A 25,297-nucleotide genomic window follows, 5' to 3' on the forward strand; every position below is an offset into this window, starting at 1 on the left:
TGCAGATGCCGCACGAGCTGAAAATTCAGCCCATTCAACCTTTCACCTCTAAACAGTCTGCACAGCCCTCCAAGCGATCGCAGATGACCCATCACCTCACACTTTCGTTTTCTAACCTTCGCTATACCAGCCCGCAGTGATAGCGGCTGTCGGCCATGTATCAGAAAGTCAAGCCCAGCTATGCACTGTTTATGACTCCGTTTGGTGCATCTTTACTTTTTGTTCTTTTCTGAAGGTATCTAGCTGTTCTGATTGCAAATGTGTTTCTTCGATTCTGTATGAGTGATTCTTCTTCTGAGCTGAAAATGGACGCATATCTAAAGTTGCTTGTTGTTTGTGTAGTGAAGCCATTCTTACATGGGCAAGCGCTGCTCATGAGGATGTCACCGCTACCATTTCAAGCCTCTGAAGGAGGTCTCACTATTTTGGAGTAGCTCTGCTTTGATATTCCTGACAGTTCACATGAAGAACAGCATGATGGGTTGAAAAATATTGACATTTTTCTACAGCTTTCACTCAAAAGCAAATGACTAGTGCCTATTTTTCCATTAATTAAAATTTTTGCGGCGCAAAACAGATTTATTCAAGCTTTTTTTTCTGTCCCCATTTGAGAATTTAACCTTCGAATAATTTGGAGATAATTTTTTCCTAGTAACTTAGGCCCCATCTAATATAATTTTTATTTGAGAAAACCAGTGTATTCCTGATAACTTTTTCCAACCACGCAACCATTTGGTGGCTGCTACTTGAGTAAAGATGTCTTCGACTCATATTTTCCACTATGCTTGTATGTTCCGATGTTGGCACAGAACAAGGGTTCCAAAACACTATTTGCACGCTCATAAAATAACCAAAGCAAACCACATTTACTCTTAGATTATATTGAAATGCACTTCTGACAATTCAAACAAAAATCTCCAATCTCTTGAAGTATGAATCAACGAGTGTCTACTGTACTCATTACAAATGATGCAAATGCAAAACATCCAATCAAACAATGTTAAATGCAGGAAATCAAGAGTTAAGCATATGCAGAAATTTTCAGCCCCAGTGCATAACAGAAGTAGGGTAAGAATAGATTTAAGAGGATCAGTTGCCATTTGTGTTTGTGTGTGCTTACCTGTTTGCCAAAAGTGACAATGTGAAAAGGCCTTGTGTCGACGAATTACGGATCACAAAGGCGCCTTCTTTTGTCTCTTGGCGCAGAATTTGTTCGGCTCGCTGCCTGGACATGTCTCCAGCGTACCATCTAGAGAGGAAGAAAACAAGCAAGCACACAGTATGTCAAATAATGCAGTAACAATTTTCTCGCTTAAACACATGGTCTGGAAGAACTGTAACTGCAGTCAGGTGCACCTCTAGAAAAAAGCGGCAGATGCTCTTTAAAGGAGGCCCATCAATTAACAGTATCAACCACTTTCACGACACCGTGGTCAATCTGATTAAAAACTTGGCAAACCCTCTTTCGCTTGCACCCTGCACTGTCATACTATCAAGTCTAACAGGATTGCCAATGATGTCATAAGAGTCAGTTCTTTTGCCCTCAAAGAACTTCCCTGTAGCCGCCACTGGATGCTGGAGGGATCCTTTGAGGGCAAGATGCGCTTTTTTCTTGAGTTGCATCCAAGTATCTATCAGGTCGAACATAACATCTAGAAACACAAGAGCGCTACGCACAGAAAAGAAAGAGAATGACAAGGGGCATAACGACAGCGATTTTCAACCGATGATTTAAACAATATGCTCGCAATATGTAAACAAAAACAAATTCATGAAAAAGAAGCTACCAGGATAGTACAAGAGCTGCGCAAGCTAGCTTATTATATATACTTGAGCCCATTCTGGAAAAGCTTTCTTTTCCTCATACAAAGATAATCTGGCAAAAGAGATCATTGAAGTACACACAACCCTGAAACATTGCAACATCAGCGGAACCAGCCCATCAGTGCACCTCCCCCCCCTTGCCTCTCTCTCTCTCTCTCTCTCTCTCTTGGATATACATTTCATTATATGGTGCATATATGTACTGTTACAAACAAAAAAAAAGGTGCACTCACTCGTGCTGCCAAAGGCCCGCTTTTTCTTCCACATAATTGCTTGGTATAAAGCCCACAGCCCTGAACACAATGAAAATGGTTCACAGCATGAAACATAACATTTCATAAATAAATAGTACACTGGAAGGCGGGAAAAATGTACGTCAGCAAAAACCTGAGATCACAAGAAGTGCTGAGACGCCCTGCGGCAAGTATGATAAAGCACAAAGGCAGTCAATTCTAGTTTTTATAGAAAACCTTTTCTTTGATGAGGCATACAGTGCCATGATACATTACCTATGCTGAGTAGGAAATTAATGCATCATCATGTAAGCTGCAAAAAATACTATCTATACCTTTCTTCGCGCTCTTTTTTTTTTCTCACAAAATATTAACTTGAAAGAAAGACATTCCTAGTAACAAAGAGGAAAATATAGCTTTACACTTACACATCCTGTTCTGCGTAAAGTGAAAAGAGAGAAGAAAAGAAAAAAACGAGTAACGTGAGAGCTGCGCAACACCGATCAGGAGTGGGTCACATTTTACAGCAAAGTGAAGAAGTCGTCTCACCCATTTTTGTCTTTGACCTGCCACCAGTGCTCTGCACTATCATCGAGTACTATGTACTCTTGGCCCTGTAAGAGCAATTTCCATAAGTTGAGGCAAAAAATCTGCCACACTGCTATACAACACTGGCAAACAACTCACAACTCATACATATTGAAAATTTACAATCAAATGCCATGAATTTGCATTCAAGAGTCATTACAGCACAATATACCAGTGATGAATCATGACAAAGGATTTCAATAGGTAGCTTACAGCTTCTAGTGAGAGGTCCCCTTTTTCAATGGCTTGGAATGAATATAGGGCTCTCACTAGTTTTGTAGAAACTGCAGCCTACAAAGAAAAAGAGAAGGAATCATGAGACTAGTATATCTCCATTTCTATTTTAACATTATATGTTCAACTTCAAGCTTCAGCACCCTATAAAGAAAAAAAGAAGAAACATGTGAAAAGTATTTTCATATGCTCTGTTCCAATATTTTAATACGTGTACAGTCAAGTTGTGTGCATTTAAATAGAATTAACCATCAAAAAGAAGCCAAATGCTTTATCAACAAGGAGAAAAATTAATCTTACGCATGAACATCCAATTTCACAAAGCAGAAATAAAAGCAAATAATGTTTTAACAGAAAGAACGAAACAAATAAATACAATGCATCCATCAGTATAGGCCCAAAAACACGACCAGAAAACTTCATGCCTTCTGTGCTGACAATTAATCCCATGAGCAATCCTCTCCAGTTCAAATGATACAAATTCTTTTGCAGAGTAGGTAACAAATAATGGCTCTTTTTGCTATAATATCATGATAGGCTCCAATAAAAACCCTTTAATGCAGTCAAAATGATAAGAAAGATCAATATCATAATATCAGATTGAAGCTAGTTGAAAGCTAGAACACAACAAGGAAGTGAAACAAAGTTCAAACCTTGACGGGCAGTATGTTCTTGGCTCTTGGAGGCACTGGATCTCCACAGGTAATGCTACCTGCACAGACACAAAAGTCTTTCCTGCATAAAATAAACTACAACAACACATATCTAGGGCATACGCTGTTGCAATTCTACCAATGACAGACGCTATCAATGATTTTGAGCATGCTTACTGTACTAACACGAAATTTTTAAAATTATACAGCATGTATGCAATAACAGCCAGAACAACCATTATACTACATGCATGCAGTGATAGATAACCAGTTTGATGAGCTTGTTCTTTTCACATTTCTTACAAAAATATGGGTCTCATATGTATTCCTATCCCATTCGCTACACCATGAGGTAAATGATGAAAATCAAGAATCTAAGTAAAAAAAGACAAAAGAAAAGCACTGTCCACAGCCCCTCCCCCACTTGCTCCAAAGGTGGCCCCAAGCTTCCCCAGTAATATACATACAAATGAAGGAGAAATACAATGATGACAGGCAGCATCGCAGAATTGTGCCAACAGTGTCAATCAATAGAAGTCTCCAAGACTGAGAACCAGACTCCCTCTTCCAGAGCTCCCGTACCCATATCAAATGCTGACACATCCTCATGGCCGAGTGCATTCCATCTTTCTGCCCTCATACATGCAGCTGCCATGAGCATCATAGGCACCCGCTAACTGCAGGAAGAAGGAGCAGGGTTGGGTGGTTACAGACTCACCCCTGGAGTTGAGTGACTCAGCACTGTGCGGGGAAGTGACCCATGTGCTCTGGCAGCCAGGAGAGCCTCGAGAACCGCGGCCACAGCAGCCCCAGCGACCACCAGACCACACACCAGAGTGAAACTTGTCAGCCAGCTGCTCATTGTTTGCACATACTGAAAGAGAGGTAATCACTTAGCGACCTAGCATTGCGAACTCGCAGAGAATCGCAATGCAAGAGGTACACATTAATGTCAATGTGGCTTCGAATTGAATGCATCAGTCCAACCTCTTAACTTAATTTCACTCATGAAAAATGCTATGAAAATGGGAGGCGAGCTTTACAAATGCCACCCAGTTACCACAGTGTCTAATTGTTTCAGTATTAACATACAGCACTGCCCAAATGTTACAAGGTACACATAGCAAGCAATGAATCAGGAGAGAAAGCAGTTTATCATCAGTATTTTGGTTTCAACATGTAGACCGCCCCCTTACCTTTCTAAAAGAACGAAATTCAAAATAGAAAATAGGACATATATGACAATGCTAACACAGTATGAACCATGAAAGAAGCACCTTCCCCTTTGGTCACCACATGATTGGGGCAGTTAACAAAAGAATAGTTTCTTTGGATACTTCAAGTACAATTGTTTGCATATTGTTTTTGTGAATATTACTTCCAATTTTAGTTCCCTGTTGTATATTAGTTCAAAATCTGCTATATTACAGCAACTGAGAAAAAGAAAAAAACCGAACTCTTGCACACTAGTCTCCACTTCGACAGAAGAAGAAATGAAGTGCTTCATCGATGTGTGAACACACAGGCACACACTCATGTTTACACAGAAAAATGCACTGATCCCAGGTGGTCACAAACGGTTCCAATACATGACAACACAACAAGGCAGACCTAGGACATCGCTTTGAAATCATACAAAATGGCCAAAAAAATGATTCTTTTGAAGATAATTTCCATCCATTTGTATAAATTGTTTTCTATATCATGAATCATCAGTGGTAAAACTCACCAGGAAGTACTTAGCATTTTTTTTTTCATGGCCTGCATTTGCTCTGCACATCAGAGAAACACTCAAACATAATTGTTTTTCTCCGCTCCAGTTTTCAGACTACTTGATCGCCTTGTGAATCAAATTTCTTTATGAGTGTTTTATCTATTTCGAATTTATTTATTTGGTCGCACTCCCTAAGCCATACTGCAGGTCGAGGTATTCTTTGTTTTTCAAATCTGCTAGTTTTAAATTTCTTGTGTGAAATTTTCTTCTTAGTCTCGTGAAATTTTCTTCTCAGTCTAGGCTTGTCTAAGCAACCACATGCATAATGTCAAAGCTGACGATCTCTGTACTACATGAGAAAAAAAAAATTGAATGCCTTAATATGGCTTAGCAGTAGAAACACAACGAATGATTAATCCAGCCTTTTGCCACATTTTGTTAACTCTGCAAGATTTTCACAATTGAGGAAAAAATATATTGTAGAAAAATTTTTATTCAGATATAACCCCAAAAATTTGCAAGAATAGTCATATTATATTCCATAAGTTCAATGTTTTGTGCAAATAAAAAAAAAAAAGCGTTGAAAGTTTGGTCCTCTTTTAAACCACAGACATCTGAACTTACACCATTTATTGATACTTAAATGCTACTTTTTGTTTGATTAGGAATTTGAAAGATCCTGCTTTATACTACAGAAAGCAATACATGATACTCCTGTCAGCTGGAAACACTTTTCAAACTAATTGTTAACCATACAGCATTGAAGAAAGGGTTTTGCTAATAGACTAGTAATGGCCAGACAACATGAAATCAGTCCACCATACACTGTAGTCTACATTGGATTTGTATGCGCTCTTCAGTTCCGTAGAAAATCATGAACCAAGTAGACCCAAACGAAATTTTATTGAACGGCTCATAGCTTGCATCGCAGCAAATGTGATTAACACCAAAAAAGCATGCTTACGTTTCCTCAGTGCACCAATCCATTCTTCTCGCTGTGCTTCGGAGGATGCCACAATGTACATAAGACGATCCTTATAGCCAATCTATAAGAAGAAGCATACAAATTGAAATTACAGAATCAACTTGTGTCTCAGGATTTTTGGCAATGACTGAAACTAATGCAAAAGAGAAAGACATGCCTGCAATGCTTTCTCTCGTTCAAGCGCTCCATCATCAACACGTTCTACGAGACGTACAGTGCGCAGATCTAAACGTCCTTTTTCCTTGCCCTGTCGCAAGAAAGAAACATCAAAGTGAGACAGTACGAAACTTCTTTGACTGCAATACAAGGTTTAGCAAAGCTACAACTCAAAGGCAGACAATGCATATGCCACCAGTGAAAAACTCAAAAAAGATGAGGCATTACAAAAGTGTGACGCATTACAAAGGTGTGAGGCATCCTTCAAGTCTCAATGTAATATGTGCATCATATGAAACAGCAACAAGATTTATGAAGTGCTCAACAATAGCAACAAAACGAGAAGTGGATAACAAGAAATTGCGGAGACTACTTGCATCTGGCTTTCCGTCGTGATAACGTAGACAGCTTTTGGTAAGCACAAACCACCGTGACTTGTAGTTGACGGACTTGAGGCGACTGTTGCTTTGAGAACGCTTGAGCATGGGTGCCTGCAGCACCGTTTCTTCATTTATGGATGCCATTTTCATCATAATAAAGAGCCTGCGGGCTGGAAGCAGTGATGACATAAGTTTCAAACTCAGCGGGCCCATAGCAAGGTACGCGCAATGTCGCTCAAGGAAATCTGACGAAATGGCTGAGGTTTTGTGCTGGTACCGTTAAAACGTACCAACAATGCAAATTCAAGAGTACGCGGTTATACAACATTAAAAAAGCTAGCAGAGTCATACCTCGTTCATCATCTTCCGAATAGCATAGTGACATTCCAACAACGTCAGTGCGGTTTTCACTGCCCGTCACTCGAAGCAGAAGCTTCCAGTTCTTCACACGACAAAGGCTCCATAAAGGGCGTTTCTAGATCTCGCCCGCCTTCAGGAATTTCCGCTTCGCTTTTCTTTTCGCTTAGGTTTTGAGACGCACATGCTCCGAACAACAGCCACTACGCGGTGCGGCAGAAGCAATGCTTGGCACTAAACAAACAAGCAGAATGACCGGAAGCATGCACTATCGCGATGTTTGGACACCCGCTGTTGTTCCGAAGCGACGCGCCTTGCAGCTGTAAAAGACGTCGCACAGAGCAAGGTTCACCGAGGCTTCCACACAAAGTATATCAAGGTAATGAGGTGGGGAGAAAACGCGTCGGAACGACTTCATTTTCGCTTTCAGCCAGCCACTGAGACGACTCGTAATTTATGCGAGCCTACGCCAGCATCGAAACGAAAACGTCAGTGATGTCACGACATCGCGACGATCCACAACAAATCCGATTAGCCTACTTTTCATTCTTTAACCACATTTTGCGAGTTCTGTTCATCTTAAGCATGCACATGGGAATCTCAAAAGCATTGATTTCGTGCAGCATAGCGTTGATATAGCGGCAAACAACATAAATGCATGAAATTCCGAATGAAAGATGCGCCCTCGCGAGCGTCACTTGAATCGCGAAGCGACACACATGGCACTCACAGTTGCTCCTTGCGTTGGTGCTGGTGTAAATCCTACTCCTTGCATAGCGGATGCAATCACAGAATGGTGCACAGTGGGCTGCCTACGAATCGCAGGGCACATAGTCCGCAGATTGTTACGGGGAACACTGGCCAGCAGTTGCAGCCATCACGACACCCGCGGCGAGCCAGCCAGCTTAGCCCGTCTGACTGGTGCAGATGCATGGCCTCTTTGCACTCTCTCAGAAAACGGAAATTCCTCGTAGCAAACGTAACAACTTCCTGTTACACTTTCTCGGAGCCGGCGGTGGTGTTCAAGGCGCTCATTTGTTTCGAGACTGCAGGTACGATGTTTGCATGCTATGCCTCAATTTCCCTTCGGAATTACAACGCTGGTCCGATTTCGCAACGGCTAAGTATGTACGTGAGCAATTGGGAATGGGAGTAGCCAGAGTAGCGCCGCTACTACAGCCGCGACGATGCATTTGAGGCCGGTTCCGCCTTTCGTCCGTCGAAGAACAGTCGGTAGCATTTCCAAATTCTAAATGGATATAATATGTTTACGCTTGGCGTTAACATTAACGTTTTCTTCTTTCAGGATGAAGACTGTGCTTATCACAGGAGCCTCTGGTCTTCTTGGAAGAGCCCTGGTCAAAGCTTTCCAGGCCGCGTCTTGGAACGTTGTCGGCCTCGCCTTTAGCAGGGTATCAGGAAGCCTGATGAAAGTGGATATGACTGATGCAGAGCAGGTAGCGAAAACAGTGAAAGAGAAAAAGGTGAAAGTTTTTATTGCAAAACTAGCGCATATATGTCACAGTTGTAATGATGGCCTTTATTATAGCACACGATAATGTCCGGATTTTCAGCCCGATGTCATTGTGCATTCGGCTGCCCAGCGGTTTCCTGACAAGGTTGAGAAGGATTACGAGGCCAGCTACGCGCTTAACGTCACAGCTTCCAAAAATCTAGCCGCTGTCGCCGGTAAGAAGCTTACTACCGCAGTCAATTGTTCAACATGGTCGTGTTGCTCGGCATCAAGGAAGATATAAATGTCAAAGATGTGCGGCCTATTTAACTTACAGATGCCGAAGGGGCTGCGTTAATCTTCATAAGTACAGACTACGTGTTTGATGGACGGAACCCGCCTTACTCTGAAAGCGCCAAGCCCAATCCTTTGAACAAGTACGGCATGACCAAAGCGGAGGCTGAGCAAGCTGTGCTCTCTGTGAAACCAGGTCGGTTCTCGACCCAGCCTTGCACTGTTTGTCATTACAAAAGAGCGCGGCTTCTTTTAAATGTGCAGACGCAATCGTCCTGCGCGTGCCCGTGCTGTACGGCGGAGAAGAGCATATCGCCGAGAGCGCCGTGTCGGTGTTGTGCCAGCTGCTGAACGACACCTCGAAGCTGGTCAAGGCGTCCGATTACGAAGTGCGCTACCCTTCCCACACGCAGGACATTGCATCCGTCGTCGTTCACTTGGCCGAACGGAGGCTCCAGGTGCGCGATCTCTTTCCCTGTCCGAAGACTCGTATGTATACGTGTACTGATCGCCAATGTTTGATCACTCCGATACGGAAGGAACAATATGTGCGCGTTTCAGGAATATTGGCAGTGACGTAGCCAGAAATAATTTTCGAAGATGTTATACGCCGCCGGTCGAAAAAAAAAAACTGAAAGGAGGTGAGGAGGGCGGGGTGTATCGCTCAGAAAATTTTAGGGAGTGTTGACACCGAACTGCCCTCCACCCACCCGGCTACGCCCTTGAATCTTGGGAAGACAAATTGGGGTAATTTACTATTATGCACCTTTCAACTAGATGTCCCGTTTGCTTGGCACAATGTCACAGACGCCATGATGATGTACCGCGCGTGGCTTTCCACAGCGCAGACCGCAGTAAAGCAGATGGCGTGATTGTATTAGCACGCAGGCCCTTCACCGTGATGCACATCCTCAAATGCGATGGCTGATATGATCGTAGGTGCAACGCATTCAATGCCGGCAGGTCACAATGCCTAGTGCGGACGATTTCCTGCAGTGCACTGAAACGAACTTAAGTTTAGCTGCTGCAAATCTGATATATATTTCCGCATCGGTCTTTTAACAAAAGCAATTATAAGTTCATATTAATGAAATTTGTGTCGTGCCATATAGAACTTACTTTGTATTAAAACTCGCGGTACTGTGCGTGTGTCAGCCTCTAACCGTACGTTTTTTCTGGTTATGTCGCTTGCCCGAAATCTCCATTTTCTCAAGTACACTGCCCTAAACATCATGCGTAGGGCCTCAGATCATCTTATGGCTGAACACCACGTGGATCTGATCTTAACTTAAACGCGCAGCTAGCAAACATCAGTGCACAACCAGAATGTGCTTCCCATGCGCTTCTACGCGCGGAAAAGCAGAGGTTTTTGTAATGTTCTCGGCCACTTTACGCCGACGCCGAGCGCTTCCTTCGCGATGCGCTGACTTAACGAAAATGTGCGCCGATATTGTAACAAATGTGTAAATTGAGGGTCCACGCAGGGCTTTTCAATGTAACTCGATGCTCACAAAGACCGCCTCTACGGATTTGTTACATATAAATATTACCGTAAATATTGTTTCAGGGTCCTTTTATACCAGCATGGTCTCTGTAACCTGGATCACCCCTAGCAGAACGTTCTTGCGACCTAGTTGCTTCTTTGCAGATAAAAGGTAGAGCTGCGGGAATGAGTCTGGACAAGACAGATTTCTATGTATCTTGTCCGGTCTCTTTTGAGCAGTTCTATACTTTACATGAAAAACACAACAAACTCCATTGTACTATGACATCACCATCCATTTGCACCATAACTCTCTTTTTACTCCCCCTTTTCCCTTTAACCAATGTGGAGTTGTAGCCCAGTGTCGCCTTAACGCCGGTTGACTTCACCTTTTCTTTCATTAAATTACTTTTTATAAGTTAGGTCTCGGGAAAGAGCGCGCCGAACCCGTGACAAGATAACAGAGCGGTAAGAAAAAATAGTCGAGATTCAGATGGGTGAAAGTAAGAAAACTAGCCTCTGCCATAGCACTTTTGCACCCTTAATGGAGTAAGAGTGTTCAGCCACCATTGCACTCCCTCATTTCAGAAGAGTGCGTTGAGCGCGTCGACGTCATTAGTGCACCCATGTACTCGTTAAAGGTGCACAGCTGCAACGCTGTTGCAGGATGCAAGGATACATAATGGTGTAGAGTGCCCTTGTGAGCATTTTAGCTGTCATTCGTCAAGCATAAGTGTAATATGATGTGAGCTATTCGAACTTCATTCAAGAATAGCTGCATGTTCGTTACGTGCAGCTGGTTACGCCGCTGTTCCAATTTCCAAATGGTATCGTGCTTAAATTGCCTTTATCTATGGACGTGAAAAGATCTTCGTGAGCGAGGTTAGGGCGTGCATCTGTGCTGAGCTTTCGTGTTATATGTGTTACCAAGCTGATGCTAGAATTGTGTCGCACTGCCAGCGTCAGCGAGTTGTCTTAAGGTTGGCCTCCTCACAGGAGCCTTTTTACCGATGTATTCTAAAAGTATGCCATGAATATCATGCAGACATTCGAAATCGACTACACCGCACAATGTTGCCGACACGCCATGAAAATATGGCAGCCATATGTATAGTCTGGAACAATGCAATTCGAGTGTATAGCAAAAGGTAGGCACCTTTTTGGATGGGCGGTTCGCCGGTCCTTAGGATCACCGATTCCCAAAATTGCTAGTGCCTTGTGTACATCGGCATTTGTAATACAAACAGTCGAAATCTGTGTGGCTGAAAAATATTCGGCAGAACGGCGAAACGTTCACACCCAACTGTGTGGTTGTAGCAGCCATATTTTACACCCATTTCTGTGGTGTAAGGGTGCCAGTTACTGACACGAAAACGTTTCCGTAAAGGTGCAAAATTTTAATGCGACAGCATTGAGGCGGCCCCGTTCACAAGAAAAGCCGCCGTCCGTCCGCGTCACGAAAGTCACCATTGTTGAAATGGTTCATGGTGTCAAAAGTTTGTGGAATAGCCGAGGTGTGTTACCAATTGCTAGATCAATGAGGGAATTTCTTGGTCGCTGTTCTGTGCTGTCACAATTAGGTGTCATGACCGAGCGCTTATTGGCGGGTTGGTGGTGTGACGCCTCAAGACCACGTGTCATGACTTGCACGGCAGGTGCTGTAACAGTTGGCGCGTGACATGTCCGAGCTCTTATTGGTTGCCGGGGTTATGACGTCACGAGACCACATGGCATGGCCGAGCGCTGATTGGTCGCTGGGATACGTGAGGTTGTGGGAACACATAACATTACTATAGAGAAGTTACGGTAGGTTGGATCAAAAGCCAGTTAGCGGTGCTAAAAAACAACGATCACATTGGACTCATCGTAGGGGATGGGAGTCGAGCCAAGCTGCATAATAGCGCCCTTTTCTTCCATCTGCTCATGTATGATACATGTAAAAGATCAAATCAATAATGGAAGCCTGTAGCAGACTTAAAGGGCAACTCCGGGGGGTTTTTTGACATTCGAATATTCTAATAAAATTTTTACTGTAGATTCTCTTCTCTGTCCTGACGCATTCTACAAAATTTGGGCGCCGTACGATAATCCGTTCGCGCGCAACACGACTTTAAAATATGTTGTTTTCATGGCTTAAGTTGAGACTATTTCTGCAGGCAACACTGAGTTTCTGACGTCACAAACAGTATACCGGCGTTACTGTCCACTTCCCGCATGATTATGAAATTGTGAGGCTTATATTGAACTACCTCAGACATTTTATGCAATGCTTCATGATTTCCATACTTTATTTTCGCCATCCAACGTACGTACGAGTGCTTCTCTAATACTGAGTGTGACGTCACCATTTCGTCACCTGGGATGTCGTTTCTGGCCGTGAAAGCAGCTTCGGTTTCGATTTTCTGTTTTTTTCATTTTAAAAATACTTCTAATTGGAATTTCGAAAAAACGTTTTTTGTGTTCGAGTCAGGACGTGCCGAGGAATGTAATTCAACCAAAAACACAGAATGATGGAAGAACCACGGGATTTGACCTTTAAGCGTCCCGATAATGCTCTTACATGTAGGGCGGCCGCAAAGCAGAAAAAAGCCTAATTTGAATTAGGTATTTGTGGAGACATTTGTCTTGCGTCGATAAGCTGGCTGGGAACGATGGCAGTTAAGCAAATGCGCATGAGGTTGCGCTGTGGTCTCTGATAGTATTTAGGGTCCGTAGTATTAGATACAGTTATAGTTTTTATCCTGAAGTTGTACATTATGCTAATTGGTCTTCGCTATTTACTGAACCGTTTGCACGGGACGTAAGGATGTCCATTTATATATCTTCGTTTTTCGATTTTCATACCATAGATACAACTCAAAAAAGCGGCTTTTGCCCCTCACAAGACTCCCCAGCAGACAGGGGCGTCGACCGTTATGACGTAGTGGACGTGGAACGTATACCCTGCTAACAGGATAACAGCATGTGGCGTATAAAAGGGGGTTCAGGTCCAATGTTTGAGGGAATCCTCCAAAATGGCGTGCGTTTTTAATGAGGGAATAATTGTTCATTAGCTTCTAATCAAAGGAGTTCACTCTGGCCTTGTTCTAAGTTTATTAAGCCATGAAGATTGACAAGCACTGCAATGCATTTTGAATTTTGCTGCATTTTTTGCTGTAAACAGCCTCTATAGCCTAAGTGTAAAGAAGCGAGGACACGATTTATTTAGCCTGCGTTTATGATACGTTACGTAGACATTACTGTGTAAGAATTCTTCTACAGCTGCTAGCAATTTTATAACTGAATTAATTTTGACGTTTTGAGCTCCACACATAAACTGTGGCCGTGACGTAAAAGACGAGCTGAGGTCACGTGAGACGTGCAAAAGCTGCGATAGCTGCTTGTTAATTTGATGCATTCGGCTCTTGGAGCAAGCTGGCAGAAAAATTGGAATTAAAGTGACGAATATATATAGTTATACTGTAGTTTTTGTATGGTTCTACATGGTCTCAACTCTTCTTCTCCGCTTGGCCACCGTTCGGCTGTTGAAACAAAGACACGAGCGGGAAAAAAAGATAGGTTATAAATTATTAACTTTCTGTAGGTGAATTCTTCGTAGTGAACCATGCACGCTTATACCTGGCGCGTCATGGCAAAAACCTTGGGCGAGAGCACGCAACCAAATTTTATCTTCCATGCCTTTTGAACACATGGCAAAGTTAAGTAACTGCCTGCCACAATTTCTTCCCATGTCTCGTTCTTCGGCTTATTTTCGGGGTTAAATGCTTAAAATATGGGACTTGACCGCACCTTGTGTCATTACAAGCACCCTGTGCCATAACATTCTGTGTTGAAACCTATCATTGTACCATAAAAATTCGCCATCATCATTATCATCAGTGTCTACCGCAAACCGCATTATGGCTGTCGGAAAGCAGTCGTAGTGACATCATTCGATGACGGTCTTCGGATGCAGGATCGGGGCGTGAGCGGCGTGTACCACTGGTGTGGCCTGGAGCCCCTTACCAAGTACGCCATGGTACGGACCATCGCCCAGGCGCACGGCCTGAAAGCTGACCACGTGGCCGCGGATCCGGAACCAAGTGGTGGGGCGACGCGCCCACGTGACACACGGCTGGAGCGCGGCCGGCTCCAGCAGCTGGACATCGGCCGCCACACTCCGTTCGCACAAGGCGTGGCCGGGTTCGCCGCCTTCCTACCTGCAGCCAGCTCCTGATCGCCTCTATTGGTGCACTGAACTGAACCGAGCAAGGCTAGTGCGCGGAGAGGCGTACGAGTAGCTAATCTTGTTTTTTCTTACGTTCTCGTGGCCAGGTCGCGTTGACCGACAGCAACACAGTTCTTTTGCTTTGTTGGCCGAATCGTCGAAAACGTGCCGCTCGTAATTGGACTCAGGAAAATGGAATGTTTGTTTAGAAATGTCGAACAACCAACTGCGTAAAATGACTTCGCGTCCACTTTTGCATTTGTTGCGTAACAGATTGATGGACATGTTGACCAAGAGCAGTTGGAGGAAAGATTAGCTAACAAGCTTTATCGGAACTGGATGCCCCGAAGCCACTTCTCTAAGGTTCCGCGTTTTACTTATTTTCTGACTTCCCTCCACTAGTCTGATTTTCATGTTTGTTGGATAAAAGGGCCGTGTTAATACCGATGCTCCTGTTATACATGTTTCGCAATAAAAATATCTATGTATAGAATAATCCAAAATTGAAGACGGGAATTAATATATACTGAAAGCTGTTTTTATACGCGTTACAAAATAAAAAAAGTTTCTATACAAAGTGATCCAAAATAATTTTATCGTACAGTTCATGAGCGCAAAAAAGAACTGATAACTCGTGTTTTGAACCTGTACCGGAGTCATTTTTATGTGTCATATATTTTTGCGGCATGCGACATACGCAGCAGTGCCGAAAGGAAAGACTTTCTGTTCGCACAGCATTATTGTATAAGTTTATGGTCTAGCTAAATAACAGTGCTGGGAACGAGACGAAGAACGAAGAAACATAGACACAGCGCCTGTGTCTGTGTTTCTTCGTTCTTCGTGTTTCGTCTCGTTCCCAGAGCTGTTCTTTAGCTATGCAATACCAACTAGTCCGACATCTCGCTCTCGTGAGTTTATGGTTACTGCCCACCTGCCTTTTGTCAACGAACACAAGGGCTTTCCAATGTACATAATGTTTGTTCCCAGACGATATCAGCTGCTCTTTAATTATTGAAGGTTAATACCGCTGTCACACGGGCATTTCGAAGGCCTTCGAACCTACTGTCTATTGACTTGAAGGCCTTCGAACGCTGCCACACGGGCGTTTTCAACGGCCATTGAGTCGATAGTCTGTCGAGTGAACAGCACAGCTCAGAACTCTATCTAGATCTCGAAGGCCTTCGAATGTCGCGAAAGGTTGCTAGCGTTGACCCGAGGAGCGCCACGCACTCTCGCGCACAGGGCGTTTACGATACAAAAACATAGACAAGTGTTATTATTTCATGTCATTAATTTACGCGATAAAATATTAGTGTTTGCATATATTCAAAATATAGCACCGCTCTTTTTTAAGGCGCATTATATTTGTACTCTCTAGCACTGTAACCTGCACCACTGAGAAAAGCAAACATAATGAAAAGCACAGCCGTATATGACCGTCAATGCGTTTAAAGAAACAAAAAACAACAAAACAAAGTTGTCCTTTAATAATAAATAAGAACCTGCAGTTACTAAGAAAAGGTAACAGTTATATTTTATTTTCCATTTATATAAATATTTTAGTTCTTCCAGCGAAGCCGAAAGCAACATTAGTGGCGACACAAACCTTTTGCACCAAACACCAGAACTATTTCAACCGCCTTCGAGTTTTGCCGTGTAGCAGCGGCACAACTCCTTCAAGTTCAATCGCGATTGAAAATCTCGAAGGCTATCGACTCAGTCACCTTTGAAAATGACCGTATGACAGGGTTATAAGCCGATGAAAGTCCTAACTTTTAGTGCAATGCTGCGAAAACTGCTGAATGCCGTTAGCTAAGCCCTTCAAACCGCGGTCCAAACTCTGAAGAAGGGATTCCGCAGAACGAGGAGTTTCTGTTGATTCAGCCATGCATTGAGATCACGCGAGATAAAAATGAAGTTGAGCTGTCTTTTTTTTTTTTTTTTTAGAGCGCAACATCTAGTGCCACCATTCTGCAGGGTGCATTCATCTGCTTAAGGTATATATATTGCATATATGCGCCATCATCTGCGCCTCGCCACAGCTTCGCCGCGCACTCGTTCCTTCGGCTCGCCTTCGGCCGAACTATAGCCGAACTGTGAGTGATGTCAGCCTCGTAATCATGTGACCACCAGCTGCGTCGTGCGCTCCTACGCCTCGCCGCTGGCTTAAACCGGTGCTCTCGCCGCCACTTAACAGCTGCTTAGAGAGGTATGTCAGCTGCTTACCTGCGGCTCGCTTCCTCAGTCTAGCCATGGGTGGTGTGAGTTATCAATGTCAGCGTTGCCCTCATGCGCCTGCCAGAACAACTTAATGCCATAAAGGGAATCCGCCACGCCCTCTACGCGGATGACATAACCATATGGACAACGGTGGGAAACTTGGGACAGATGGAGGAGGCCCTCCAAGAGGCTGCCACTACGGTTCAAAAGTATGCAGAAGGATGCGGACTGCGCTGTTCCCCGGACAAGTCGGAGCTCCTCGTCTTGCGCGGGAAGGGGGATACTGCACCGCCGGAAATCTCGGTCCATGATACACGTATTCCCGAGCCTGGAGACAATGCGGGTTTTGGGGCTGCTTATTAACAACAAGGATGTGAACGCAGCAGCGATCACCAAGCTCTGAACGGTGTGCGAACAGGTCATCCGTATGCTATCTCGGATCGCAACCAAGAAGAACGGTATGCAAGAAACAGATACCTTTAGGCTAATACAGGCCTTTATCATCTGCAGGATAGTGTACGTGGTCCCGTACCTTCGTATGAGGAAAACCGATGTAAACCACCTGGACGTTATCATTCGAACTGCTTATAAAAAGGCGCTCGGGTTACCCATGAAAGCATCTACGCAGCGTCTGCTACAACTGGGGGTGCACAATACGGCTGATGAACTGATTAGCGCCCATCTTACAAGCCAGGTAATGCGACTGGCCACAACTAAGACTGGTCGCAGAGTCTTAAAAAATTTGAACATTTGCTTTCCACGACAAGTGGCTGAGAGAGAAAATATACCTCAAGAGTGGAAGAGCAAATTCCTTGCGCTTCCTCTCACCAAAAACATGTACCCGGAGTATCGTCATGCTATTCGAGTGGCGAACGACATCACACTCTGGACCGCGGGTCTCAAATGCTCTCCCGAAAAATCCGAGATGCTCGTTTCCCAGCCACCACGCAGCATATTGGGCAAATGACAACCGAGAATCGAACTAAAGGCAGATGGAGTACCCATCACCGGAGTGGACAATGTTAGGATCCTAGGTATGTGGCTACAGAAAACTGCCCGTCACGGAAAAGCTATAAGGAAACTCGAAGGCTGCACTCAACAAACGATACGTCTAATTAGACGCATCGCTAACCTCAATGGCGGTGAGGGAAGCCAACCTGCTCAGTTTTTGTCATCAGCAGGATCGCCTGCGCTGTCCCGCATTTACAGCTGGCTAACTACGAGAAGGCTAACATTGAAGGAATCGTATAGGTAGAACATAAAAACAGCTCTTAGCCTCGCCCATCAGTACGCCTACACTCCGGCTAATGAAGCTGGGTGTGCACAATACGCTGGCAGAAGTAAGGCCAACCAAATCCCAATACGAAAGACTGGCAAAGATCTGAACGGAACGAAGCATATACTGCTAAGACTAGGCATTCGATATGAAAGCCAAGGAGACCACAGCAATGATGTTTTGATAAAAGTCGAGAAGGTATCTTCCTATCCGGAAGGCACCTTCCTACCTGGAGCGGTAGTCTCTGACCCTTAGTACACTCAGGGCAGGGGCAGGCTCGTAAGCTGTAAAGAGATTACTGAGCACTATAGGCTAAACAGTATTGAATATTCAGCTGCAGACATATCAGACACCATAGAGGAAGGAAAAAATTGAGGAGAGGCCGTAACGTCACTTTTCGCGACGCCGGCCCGCGACCAGAAAATGCTGTGGCGCCATTCTACACATGGGGCAGCTTTTCCCCTCGCACTCCTCTGTGTGCCCTTCCCCATCTGAGCGCTTCTCCGCGCCATCCGACACCGACGCTAGCCACCTTACCGACGCCGACAGCCATGCCGCCCCATAGCAACGCTGACGCTGTTGCTATTTGCCCCATATCTAGGCTTAAAAAAAGAAAAAAAAAAGAAAAAAAAAAGCACATGACTTCCGGCACGTTTTTCGCAATGCATCAGGGATACATGGGGCCTCTCCTCAGTTTTTTCCTTCCTCCATGTCAGACACTAAGAGCCAAGAAAGTATCTTTTAAATGAGAACTTTTCGGAATCCGGCTACCTTTAGCCAGTGGTGCCCAGAACAGTTCTCATAGACACAACTAAGAAATTACAAATTACACTCACAATCACAGACTGAAAAAAACTTCATGACAGTCTTGATAAGACGATTGCAGCACATGTCTCTCGGAATGGGCCGCAATGTAATCTTGCTTCTACGCCATTTTTCCAAGTATTCCTGTCATCTGTAGGCCAAATACTGGCGAGTTCTAGTCTACCCAGTATGAAGGGAAGCATTGCGGGAATGCACCCTCAATTTCATAAAGTAGGCTAGAACGAAGGCCGTCAGGAAAACGTGGGGCGGAATGAAATAGGCAATTTACGTTGACGCGACGGGACTGGTCGACGGGATAACAACTGTTATGCATACGCACAACGGCAACTCTCCGTATAGCAATCTCACCTAACAACTAGGCTTCACAGCCAGCTCCATCAACGTAACAGATACGAAGGTTGAATCCTGAATAAATCTCCTTTCATTTTCTGTTCTCAACTGCCCTACTCTGTGTCGTCAATCTCCGACAACACTAAAACATAACAACCACATCATGCACTGATGCGGAAGGGAAATTAGTTAATGCAGCATCAATGAGAGGCTTGAGCGCTTGCTTTGCCATTGCTTTCCCGGAAGCTGTCATGCGTAATTACGGACACCCAGTATGCGAATGGGAACTATAGGCCAAAGGGAGGATTGGTAAACACGCAAGAAGAGTATACTCCAAAGTATAGAGAAAACGAAGATTTTGTGTCCGCGCGCAGTCGTCTGCACTCCGGACACTCTGCGGATGTTGAAAACGAAGGCACTCACACCGCTGCAAACCCGCTATTCGCCGTGTCGTCCAACGTTCGCAGGATCATAATTATTCACAGCCTTTATTAAGACTCCGACATTTGATATTAACGAATAAAATATGCGTAGCATCAGGCAAACATCTAATCAGACAGCAAGGGGTAATATTATTAGTGAATTACAATAAAAAATCCAGTCAAATACAGAAATAATTTCCCGATTTCTTATGATTCGCATTCTACCTTCTGTGGCAATGTGGCTAACTTGTATGATGTATCATATGACATGAACATGCCAGAAAAATCCAGATACTGCAAGAATCAATGTCACAACACTTGAGGACTCAGAGGCAGCGCTGTCCAGCACACAACCGAAATCTTTGGCTATAGTGACCCGGCAACAGCGGCGTTAAAAGCAATGAATTTCTGGAATGAGGCTCACACACAGCTAACCTCGATTTATTTATTTCATTAAATGTTTTACACTGACAGACAGGACTTAAGCGCATGATTACCAACATATTGGTCCGCATTAAACTTGCAGCTTCAAAAGGAAGCGGGTAAACATGTTGCTATTATATAAGAAAAGCGCTTGAAAAACCTCTCATGATAACCCTATTTTATTCTTGAGTAAATAAGCTTCGGCACTATTACTTTAGAGTTAGCATGGCTTAAGGGGCTGTAGAGCAAGGTTAATAGTGTACAAAGACTTCACTGAAGCCATCCGAGTGCACTCATCCACTCAGTTAGGCAGGCCTGCCCCCTCTTCCCACTTTTGTTTTCACATTAATTAGAAGCATTCTATGCGAAAATGATTGACAGCGATAACAAACCTGGTGAGTCAGGTGAAATTAAAAAAAGAAAAAGAGTTGGTCTATGCCGATGACTTGGTGTTTTGCGTCGATGAGAACAGTGTCAGTAATGCCGAGTCTGGTGCATAGTTTCTGTGCTGTGGTACGTTGTCAACTTAATAAGAATATGTTGGTTTACGACATAGAGATTTGGGGTGCCTTCGTAAATCCACGGCTACATAAAGTTTTTACGCACTGTATGTAATTTCTTAAAGAACAATTCCAAAATACCAATATTATGCTCCAAGCGGAACTCCAGAGCCAGAAAACTACAAGAGCAATCGAGCAGCTAGGGAGGATAGAAATTTGTTAGTATTTGAGCGGGCGGATATTTCGAACGTCTTCTTATTTGTCGAGTTATGGTACACGCTACACGTTTTTTTGTAGCGGTTTATGGTTTCTGTGGTTTAACGTCCCAAAGCGACTCAGGCTATGAGAGACGCCTTAGTGGAGGGATTCGGAAATTTCGACTCCCCCAGGGTTCGTTAACGTGCACCAACACGTACCGCACAGCGCACGGGCGCCTTGCTTTTCGTCTCATCTGAAAGCGGCCTCTGCGGCCGGGATTCGATCCCGCATTTTTTTGGCAAAGCAGTCGAGCGCCCTAACCACTGCACCGCCGCGGCAGAGTGTTTTTTAACGTGGTCCAGCTGATGTGAGGAAGATTCACCGACTCTCTGCGACGTTTGTGGGGCAATCGACTTGTGAAAGAACAAGCCGCGATACTTCCTCCAGGTTTTAGCTGGTATAGCGTCACCCAATCTTATTGTTAAACAATCAGTCTCGCGATTTTTGTTTCTCAGAGACCAAAACAACCCTTTTTGCACGTTTCCGCATCTACGCATCTATTTTGCCATTTCAAACAGTCGTTTTATCTAAAGGATATCTTAGGTACACTGTTAGTCGGTACCTACAGGAAGTCGTTAGTGCTTGTAGATTGCTATATATTTACGGCTTTTTATTGCAATAAAAACTTTAAACGCGAAAATATTTTGATTGCGAACACAGTATACCTATAATGTTTAGGGTACCAATGTATATATTCATCATTATTAGTCATTAGCATTAGTCCTTAACTCTGCCGGTGTCTATTTGTAACTTTTATTCATTACTCTGCCACCAACAATCGTTTTCATTCTTAATCTCCCTTCTCATACGTCCGCTATTTGTGAGTGACACATTAGCGAACAGATGCAACGCACAGGTCACGCACGCTCATAGCTCCCGCGCAGGTTTTTCCTCCATTAGCCTCGAAAGGTTTTCGCCTTAAAAAAAAAAGAAAGGATAGGCCTTCGGGAGATCTGAGTAGCGTGCCTGTCTCGCAGTCTGATGGCCTGGTTAGATTCCCATCCTATCCAAATTTGTTTGAATTTTCTTTTCAGCTCAATTACTTCCCGAGAAATTTGGCGCCAATATGAATATTTTCGATTTGTATCGTCAGGGGGCATAGAGGCCGTTTAGAATTTGGCACCGGTTGCTGACTGGTCTTTCATTCTTTGATTTGATGACGTCACAGTGCTGCTTGACCAATCTGAAGTTTTCATGACCATAATATCTGCGACAATGCTGCATCTCGTTGCTAATGGGCGACATAATGTTTTCGTCGTAAGATATTATCGTACTGTGAATATTGTCTCGACACTAACTATCTTGTACACAACTTATGATCTCATGAGTTCACGCAGGGTTCGGTACCACTTCTGCTAGACAAAGGCCAGGTTTAGTTTAGTGAGCTATATAAGGGTTTTGTCTTAAAAGGAAAAAAAAAAACCCCCGGATTGAACAACGATATTTTACCAAGCGTCACCTTTCTGCTATGAAATCGTCCAACAGCGTCCGATCACGTAGCTTCGCGCACTCCCAACCCATAATTCTACGTACCCTCCAATCATCCCCAAATAATTGTTTCAACTGATTTGAATTGAACTGTATTTTATTGTAGCTTCGCACGTGGCACCCGCAGTCACACGAAAGGCGAATATTTCACGCGCCGTTTGAAGGACGAACCGCTATAAATACGCTTCTTTAAACCAGTGTTATGGTCTTTGGGGATTAGAACGACAGCAAGCGCTGTGTTGGCATTCGGCATTATATATTTACGGTACGCTTGAGACTTCTTAAGCGCATCCGGTAGCTTCCATGTCGGCGCACGGTTGAGGCGCTGTCTTTTTCGCCAATAGCAAAATGTCAGTGTTCAGCGGTTTCTTTTTGTTAAAGAGGAACGGAAATTTCTGAATGCAAGGCTAAAAAGACATATCACGCTATCACAAGCCCGCGACGCCGGAGAGACACTGCTCAATCGAAGGGGGTGTATTGAAGATATTTGCACTTTTGTGTGCCAACACGCACACATCCCTGCCACGAAGTACATGTAGCAAGCATAGATAACGGAAAAAATGTACACATCGTGCAAGAAACTGACATAAAGATTGCTTATTGTGCAGACGTGGCTCAGCTCAGCTACATGCCTATATGTTTCTTGGTGCTCAACGAGCAGCTCGTACGCCTGTTCCGGATGGCTCCTCCAGAATGCTGGCGCATGGCGTGCGAAGGGTTTCTTGAGTCCGTGTGATCATTCCCTGCGTTTGCTTTGGCATCTGAGGATGCCAGGAAATGCGTGGGGCAATTAACACAGAGAAAATTCAAACTAGTATTAGTAAAAATGCTGGAAAATGTCCGTGGAGCGCCGAGGCAGCTGAGGATCCCCGACGGGATCATATAGGAAAACAGGTACCACCGTTGGCTTTTCATGGACTAAATCTGGGACACAAGTGCCTCTGTTGCAGATGTATTATGATAATAAAAGCAATACGCTCAGTAGTCGAGGAAGCGACACTTTTATTATATGGTGTCTCTTTTTCTGCATATAGGCGGTATTATTTTCCCCCGATATCGCAACTTAGGCAACGTTGTCGTATATTATATGCTCTTTGTGCAAATACACCGAGCATGGTTGTCACGTGGTATAACTACTGTGAGATACACATTTGATATTGCCCCAGAAATGTGGGCTACACTCTAAGCAGACACACGTAACGAGTCTAAGGGCCATTTGAGCAGGAATCAGCCTGGCGGCAGAAAACGTTTGAAATGAATTATCGTTGCTGCTTAGATCGAAACCGCTCACTCGTACTCAACAGCCTCGAACAGCCACAAAGCTACAGAGGCGGATTCGTAAGATGCTTATAGACGGCTGAGTCAGCACTGCATCGCCAGTCACCTTTACTTTGACACTTCATTTACACAATGACGGGACCCCAGGCCAACGTTTTTTTTAACGTTCCCTTAATTGAACTGATGGGGGAACTGCCAGCTTACACCGACGTCTGTGCATATTCTGATGGCATTTGCATCTAGCCTTCTGCTTCGACACGCCCACAAATGCTTGCCTTGCGATATTGCAACGAGCTGTGTCATCTACATCAAGATGCCTACGATGTGTCTATAAGCTTAGCAGCAGAGTACGATGTGGCTGCATTCAACTCGCACATCTGTCTGTCGATACCGGACAACACCTCAAGGAATTGTGATATTTTATGTCTTTCACCACAAATTTATGGGTATTATAATGGACGGGGGTCTGCCGTGAACGAGGTATAACAATATGCTAAAAGAAATACTAATTCTTGTTGCGTTCTCCACTTCGTATCAGGCATCAAATGAGGCCGAACAGAACGCTCTTTGCTAAGACTGCACCATTATGGATAATGAATGCTCTGGTTTTTCTTTAGGCAGGCTGTTCGGAACGTCCGGAAGAATGTAAGAGTACAGTGAAATCAGATCAAATAGCCCTCCGTTGAAGCAAAATATGAACTTCGACCTTTGTAGGCCGGGCTTATGCAGCGTCATTCAGAGTGAAATGTCCAAGTAAACTTGTGCATGTTTGGCTATGTTAAACGGCAGATAGGAAATAGTTAAACGACGATTTTCACTGGGCGAAGAGCATCGGCGAATGGCTGCTCTCATCGGCAATGAAGCGAGAAATCATGAAGCTCGTCTGGCATTCTCACGGCTGTTGGCCAATTGGCATTACACATCCGGATATTAAATAATGAGATTGAGTTCTCCTCGCCAGCCTTTCCAAGAAACAATAGTGGCGAACCTTTCATCGAATGTCGTTTGGTAAACAACGTGTTTGTTTTGTCGTTTGCGATTTCACAGAACTGATTGAGTATGTGTCATCAAAAACAGAGTTTATGCTCGCATTTTTAGTGTTTTGTAATTTTTCTTGATTCTTTTGCCCCGTTAGGCGCGTGCATACAACAATGAATGAATTTCTGAAGTGCCAAACTTATCTAGTTGAGGCTGACCTAGGTATAAAGCAACACAGCGTATAATAGACGAGTTAATTGATTCTGCATTTTGAAAAAAAGGAGCAGCTCAAACAAAACGAAGAGCTATAGAAAAGGGAGACACAAAGACCAGGTCTATACTGGCGTTTGACAGGCTTTTTAATCGAGAAAACACATTTATAAGCACAAAGTCACCACGGAACCACAATATCATGTCATCTTTAGCGAGAATACGAAAACGCAATTGCTGCTTCTGATAAAACTGAAGTTGTCTCTCTTGTCCAAGTGTAGTGCTATCTTGCGCACCTTTGCGAGACAGCCACCGGGTCGCTTTGACCAGGCTCGAGGTATGACTACTGGGATAAAATGGATGCCTTCAGCTGTATCAGAATCAGCAATTTTGTTTTCCTATTGTTGCTAAATACTTTTTTCCTTGTTTTGCACTTAATTGTACTTTTCCAATTAAAACGCCAGATGTAAAATCAGTCTGCCTCTCTTTTCCCACAGTGCCGTTTTATTTGCACCGTTCCATTATATT

The 25,297-nt window shown here is 43.9% G+C and overlaps 2 protein-coding genes across 5 annotated transcripts in view; one reads left to right on the forward strand and one right to left on the reverse strand.

Annotated features, from left to right (window-relative positions):
* Positions 1-7,993, reverse strand: part of Btk (tyrosine-protein kinase Btk29A) — a 23,379-nt gene extending 15,386 nt beyond the window's left edge. Inside the window, exons 1-10 of one of the 2 annotated variants that reach the window (XM_084601269.1) lie at positions 7,855-7,993; positions 6,765-6,937; positions 6,389-6,478; positions 6,211-6,292; positions 4,251-4,406; positions 3,533-3,591; positions 2,859-2,936; positions 2,607-2,671; positions 2,058-2,117; positions 1,121-1,249 (exon numbers count right to left, since the gene is read on the reverse strand). In XM_084601269.1, coding sequence (XP_084457395.1) covers positions 1,121-1,249; positions 2,058-2,117; positions 2,607-2,671; positions 2,859-2,936; positions 3,533-3,591; positions 4,251-4,406; positions 6,211-6,292; positions 6,389-6,478; positions 6,765-6,920 — 875 coding nt within the window. In that variant the 5' untranslated portion in view covers positions 6,921-6,937; positions 7,855-7,993. Of the gene's footprint in view, positions 1-1,120; positions 1,250-2,057; positions 2,118-2,606; positions 2,672-2,858; positions 2,937-3,532; positions 3,592-4,250; positions 4,407-6,210; positions 6,293-6,388; positions 6,479-6,764; positions 6,938-7,118; positions 7,303-7,854 lie in introns of those variants that run through there. The other variant, XM_084601268.1, reaches the window with a different exon arrangement.
* On the forward strand, positions 7,372-15,143 carry LOC146190892 (methionine adenosyltransferase 2 subunit beta-like). Of its 3 annotated transcripts, none has more exons than XM_084601272.1 (6): positions 7,372-7,503; positions 8,431-8,608; positions 8,699-8,813; positions 8,915-9,067; positions 9,136-9,329; positions 14,310-15,143. In XM_084601272.1, the coding sequence occupies exons 2-6, from the start codon at positions 8,432-8,434 to the stop codon at positions 14,568-14,570; spliced, it is 900 nt and encodes a 299-aa protein (XP_084457398.1). In that variant the 5' UTR covers positions 7,372-7,503; position 8,431; the 3' UTR covers positions 14,571-15,143. The 3 variants fall into 3 exon arrangements, with proteins under 3 accessions (XP_084457398.1, XP_084457396.1, XP_084457397.1); XM_084601270.1 differs by lacking the exon at positions 7,372-7,503 and adding an exon at positions 8,043-8,176; XM_084601271.1 differs by lacking the exon at positions 7,372-7,503 and adding an exon at positions 8,227-8,248.
* The last annotated feature ends 10,154 nt before the right edge of the window (positions 15,144-25,297 follow it).

The sequence above is a fragment of the Amblyomma maculatum genome, chromosome 4 (assembly GCF_055883805.1).
Source record: "Amblyomma maculatum isolate TAMU_Amacu chromosome 4, ASM5588380v1, whole genome shotgun sequence".
Lineage (NCBI taxonomy): Eukaryota > Metazoa > Arthropoda > Arachnida > Ixodida > Ixodidae > Amblyomma > Amblyomma maculatum.